Source organism: Lathyrus oleraceus, chromosome 6 (genome assembly GCF_024323335.1).
Source record: "Lathyrus oleraceus cultivar Zhongwan6 chromosome 6, CAAS_Psat_ZW6_1.0, whole genome shotgun sequence".
NCBI lineage: Eukaryota > Viridiplantae > Streptophyta > Magnoliopsida > Fabales > Fabaceae > Lathyrus > Lathyrus oleraceus.
Genome location: NC_066584.1, coordinates 37,866,735 through 37,872,918, shown reverse-complemented (window position 1 = coordinate 37,872,918; position 6,184 = coordinate 37,866,735). Strand labels below are relative to the sequence as shown.

At 33.4% G+C, this 6,184-nt stretch overlaps 1 protein-coding gene across 1 annotated transcript; it reads left to right on the top strand.

Annotated features, from left to right (window-relative positions):
- The first annotated feature begins 1,103 nt into the window (after window positions 1-1,103).
- Window positions 1,104-5,090, top strand: LOC127096904 (calcium-dependent protein kinase 26). The gene is made up of 8 exons (XM_051035435.1): window positions 1,104-1,398; window positions 1,541-2,546; window positions 2,717-2,860; window positions 2,988-3,140; window positions 3,541-3,656; window positions 3,750-3,917; window positions 4,224-4,448; window positions 4,540-5,090. Exons 2-8 carry the CDS (start codon window positions 1,727-1,729, stop codon window positions 4,666-4,668), a joined length of 1,755 nt encoding a protein of 584 aa, XP_050891392.1. The 5' UTR covers window positions 1,104-1,398; window positions 1,541-1,726; the 3' UTR covers window positions 4,669-5,090.
- Window positions 5,091-6,184: the final 1,094 nt, after the last annotated feature.

Genomic DNA, 6,184 nt, shown 5'->3' with positions numbered 1-6,184 from the left:
AGTTTGTTATATTAATTGAAATTAATACTATACAATGAAGTATTGAGTATAAGTAACAAGTTTGTAATATTAATTGAAATTAATAAATCCATCAATCCATTTTGAACATTTATCTTTTTAAAAATAAATAAATTTTGAAATATAAATAAAATTTAAAATCTACAACTAATATATTATTAAAAATTATATAAATAATTTATTTTTCCTTTAACTTTTAATATTGTATATAATTTTAATAAAATATGGTCTTTTTTATATTCTTTTTTATTGAAGCCAATTTTAAAAATTGAAATAATATCTCTAAATTTTCAAGGACTTCCCTGAAAAAGAATAATGGATAATGTGTGAGTGAGAGGACATAAATATCTAAGATTGACACAATTTCTCACTTAAATACCTAAGATTAACACAATTTCTCACTTGTCTAATTGATATGAAAGTGGATAGTGTCTAGAAGATAATGTTGCATGCTTTAGACAAAAACACCGGATCACGTGTTCCATGTGTTTTCCTACTTAGCGGAGCTCTTGAAACATTTGCTTAGAAACATGTGAACAATTCATAACTACCGTTCATATACAAGGAAAAAAAATAATTAAATTATATATATATATATATATATATATATATATATATATATATATATATATATGGGATATATATATATATATATATATATATATATATATATATATATATATATATATATATATATCCCATATATATATATATATATATATATATATATATATATATATATATATATATATATATATATATATATATATATATATATATATATATATATATTAAAATTTTTATTTAACCAAAATATGTAAAAATATTAATCAAATCCTAAATATACTGACAGGGGAATACAAGAGAATAAAAAATCACCGGCTAAAGCCGACAGGAGGCGGTTAAGCACGTCGGAGTGAACATGGGGATTGCATTGCACGTAGATACCAACAAATAACCAGATCACCAACAAAATCAAATCTCAACCCTCCATTCCACTTATACCCTCCATCTTAACCGTCCAATTTCCCAAATGTACTTTGTTAACGCGTTTTCTCCAACATTCTTTCTAACAGAAAAAACGACATAACTTTCTGTCTTTATCTCTCTTCCATTTTTCAACGTGATTTCTGTCACGTTGAGATTCATTCCCATTTTCCATCTTCAATAAAACTCACGCTTTTTTTCTTCTTAGGGTTCATTGAATTTTGTACAATTTTGGGTTTTTCACGTTAGTTTTCCACCTATAATTTTAACATTCTTCAAAATTCTACAAAATCTTTGTTACCCCACTTTTATAGCATATACTTGCATGTTCATGTTGCAAAACATCTTTCTCCAATGATCAATTGCATTGCACCATCAAGCTTATGATCAAAGGTAAACTCACATTTCCTTTGTTTCTTTTGGCTTTCATTTTGGTTATCGTTTTTCAATTGGAGGAATGAAAAAAATTGGGGTTTTGACATTTTTTAGGTTTGAGTTTCTATTTTTTTCACATATTTTCTTTTTCATGAATCAGACTGTAACACGGACACCAGACAAGACACAGACACCTCTGACCGAGACACCTGATAGAGACACCTAACACGGACATTTGATAGGACAGGACTTTGACACGGACACCAGATAGGATCGACTTTGGCATGGTCATCCGTCAAGACACGAACAAGGAATGATGCTTGGGATAGGGGGTAATTAGTGTTAGATGGGAAACAACTGTGTTGGATCGAAAACCTCACAATCAAAGGATGTGTCATCACCCTCAGCTCTTCCAAGTCGTTCTTGCTGGTCGCGTGGTAGAAAGAAGAAAGATACTTCTGATGCATACAAAACCAGTCCAACAAAAGCTATAGAAACTGTTCAAAACAAGGCACCGCAGGTAGTGAAAATTGAGAATGAGGATGTAAAGCCAGCGCAACAGCAAAAACCGCAAACGAATGAAGGTGTTGTTGCTACACCTGCAAAACAAAAGAGGCCTCACAATGTGAAGAGACTAGCAAGTGCAGGACTTAAAGCAGATTCGGTTTTACAGCGAAAAACGGTTAGTCTTAAGGAGTTTTATAATTTGGGACAAAAACTTGGACAAGGGCAATTCGGAACAACATTTCTTTGTGTGGAGAAGGCAACTGGGAAAGAGTATGCGTGTAAGTCTATCTTGAAGAGGAAGTTGTTGACGGATGAGGATCTGGAAGATGTGAGGAGAGAGATTCAGATTATGCATCACTTGGCTGGGAGTGAAAACATAGTTTCGATTAAGGAAGCTTCTGAAGATGCTGTTGCTGTTCATGTTGTTATGGAGTTGTGTTCAGGTGGTGAGCTTTTTGATAGGATTGTGGAAAGAGGGCATTATACGGAGAGAAAAGCGGCTAAACTTGCACGGACTATTGTTGGTGTTATTCAGTCATGTCATTCTCTCGGAGTAATGCATCGTGATCTTAAGCCGGAGAATTTTCTTTTTGTTAATCAGCAAGAAGATTCTCCTCTTAAGGCAATAGATTTTGGACTATCTTCTTTTTTTAAACCAGGTTTGTCTGAATTTATTTCCATTTTATCTTCAATTGTCTGTTTTTCACTTGGTTATCAAATACAGATTCGTGCCATCAATTGGAAGAATGATTTTATGAATTGTAATTGAATCTTACTGCGAATCGTAAAATACATTTACTCCAAAGAGACTAACACTTGCATTTTACAGGTGACATTTTCAATGATGTAGTAGGAAGTCCATACTATGTTGCACCTGAAGTTTTACGCAAGCGATATGGCCCAGAAGCAGATGTTTGGAGCGCCGGTGTCATCTTGTACATTCTCTTATGTGGGGTGCCTCCATTTTGGGGTGGTAAGAGTTCTCAAGATATCAAACTTACAATATTCCTATCTAGCGATTTGCTTAATCTATGTTTCCCTACAATTATAAGTTTCCATGTTCTGAAAAATTTAACATTTATATTGATCCTTTGAAATAGAATCGGAGCAGGAGATATTTGAGGCCATTTTGCATAGTGATCTTGATTTCACATCAGATCCATGGCCTGGTATATCTGAAAGTGCAAAAGACTTGGTTAAGAAGATGCTCGTTAGAGATCCTAGTAAACGGTTATCAGCTTTTGACGTTCTTCGTAAGTTTCTCAACTGTTATCTCATTGAGATCGATACTAGTGAAACAAGTTATTAGGCATTATACTAGTTAATTCTGTTCCACATTTGACATGCATGTGATTAATTGCCTTTCATATATTTTCCATACATAGTCTTATTTCTTTTGTCAAGTTCCAGTAGTTTTTTTCAACATGCCTTCAAATTTCAACACTTGAGATGAAAATATATTAATGAAGTTACTAGTTCAGTGAAATTTTCAGGAATCTCTAATATTTCGTACAGTTGAACATTTTAGTTTTATCCAAAGTATAAAAATATAATGTATCTTGAATGAAATATTCTGAATACAAATCATTATAACATTGTTGAACTTGAGGTCTTTTATCAAATTGTTAATGATAATGATCTGATTATTTGCAGGTCACCCCTGGATTCAGGTTGATGGAGCAGCCCCAGACAAGCCTCTTGATTCTGCAGTTTTGAGTCGCATGAAACAGTTTACTGCAATGAACAAGCTCAAGAAAATGGCACTTAGAGTAAGTTATTTTTTCCGTCACATAACTCAGTACAACATATTTTTACGTTCCCTTGGATTGTCAAATTGCAAATGTTAATGCTGTTCTCTGCAGGTTATTGCCGAGAATCTCTCTGAAGAAGAAATTGCTGGATTGAAAGAAATGTTTAAGATGATCGATACAGACAATAGTGGTTACATTACGTTTGAAGAACTCAAGGTTGGACTGAAAAAATTTGGTGCCAATCTCAATGAATCTGAAATTTACGATTTAATGCAATCTGTAAGTATTAGTTCAGAATTACACATCTTTGTTTGCTTAACTTCAGAAAACATTCATTAATCATAGCTGTTAACTTGTTTGGTATCTTATTTATATATTGGTTCATGTCCTTATGATTACTTTAGAAACACTTGGGTTATGATGCCAATCATATAGAACTCAATTGCATAGTCAATATATAGAATACCTAAGCCGACATGGTGCGGCACATTTGGTAGAAAATCAAGTCTCTTAGACATATGCTAAGAGGGTTGAGTTAGTACTATACTAATTTGACCCATCATTCCAATCGTTTTTGAATTTCAGGCGGATGTTGATAATAGTGGTACAATTGACTATGGAGAATTCATAGCTGCAACATTGCATTTAAATAAAGTTGATAGGGAAGATCATTTAGTTGCCGCTTTCTCATATTTTGACAAAGATGGAAGTGGGTTCATCACTCGAGATGAGCTTCAAAAAGCTTGTGAAGAATTTGGCTTAGGGGACGTTGGCTTGGAGGAAATGATCCGAGAAGCTGATCAGAATAATGTGAGTATATACTTTTTTTCTCTGTTTCTTGGAACCGGATTCTAAATGTTGGATTGATAATAACTTTGTTATGCATGTTTTGGATTTTCAGGATGGACGAATAGACTACAATGAATTTGTAGCTATGATGCAGAGAGGGAATGCAGAAATCGGTAAGAGGGGTCGAAAGGGTAGCCATAGTTTAAGCATTGCATTTAGGGAGGCACTACCAGTATGCTAATGTAAGAAAAGTTTATACTAGTAGTGGATGATTTTCTCTCAAATTTTGTAAGGTAGCATTTTCTCCATGGTGTATTAAATTGAACATAGTTTCTCGAGAGAAAATAGCTCTTATTACTTAAAATGTTCAAGGTATTATTTGAGAGAAGTTATTGCATATTTCCTATCATACTGTAAAACAACTCAAGTTTAACGTTGAATAGTCACTAGTGCTGATGGCGACGAAGTGACTTTGTCGGGACACAATTAACTACAATGATGAGTCTTGCAAGACAAGGCATGTTCTCTACTGAGCGTGTTAGCTAGTAGCTAGGAAAATTATGCGTGCTCAATCGAGAACATTGGTTGTAAGACTCCATCTTTGGTTGTAGTTTTTGTTGAGTGGTTGTAAGACTCCATCTTTGGTTGTAGTTTTTGTTGAGGCGTGGGTCTGTTGAGGTGTGGGTCTGTTGAGGCGTGGATCTGTAGCAGCTGCAGGGATGATGAAATATGAAAGATTGTGGGAGCAAAATAAAATCTAAAATAATTAAGTCAAAATGTCACCACATGTTGTATATGTTCAACATTGTAATCCTAGGACTAATCAAAATACATTGAGAAGCTTCACTAATAAGCTTTGTTAGTTTGGTCTTTGGTGGTTAGGAGTTAGTTACTTTCTAACTAACTTTATTGGTGTCCTCTCTATCTCTCTCACACACACTAGTTGCTTGGGTTATAAGGCAACTAGTTGTTATTGGTTTTAATCCGACATATTAGTATTTAAGAGCTTTACACAATCCACGGAGGAGTCTTGATCTTTCAAGAATGAAAAGAACTTGTGAAGAACATGGCTAAGATCTTGTGACTTTCATGCTAATATCTTTTGGGTGAGAATATGGACACAACAAGGTCTAAAAGGTGGGTTGAATAGACCTATTCCCAAAAAAGACAATTTCAAAAATATTCCAGGTTCCATAAAACGAAATCAAATATTTTAAAATACGCGTAAGCGAAACACAACACGAAGAGAGCTTGGAAGTTTCTCAATGAATTAATCTAATAAGAATACTACAAGATATCACTAAAGGTGTGATTCTTTCTAATGCAACCCGATTACATGATAGCCAAAGTCACTTTTAAACAAAGCGATTTAAAACATTTGCATAGAATTTCATTCAAAACATAATTCGATTTATGATGACCCAATAGGTTTGATGCATCTCAGACCTAAGTTTATACATTAAATTGATATAAATAAGATACAACCTAAATGACATACAAATGACGCAATGATGCAATAGTTATACTAATGAATGCAGAAAATTAAAGAAAATAAGTTAAGAAAGAAAGATACACAAAGATATAAAGTGGTTCGGCGTCCGTCCTCGCTTTACCTACTTCACTCTTCAATGGTGTTAAAACCATCCGAAAATAATCATGATCTTCCACTATTTCATCAGTGTTAGATACAAGCATTTTGATTACAACAAAATATCACACACAATAATTTCCTCTGTTGATACAAATACTAAAATTAT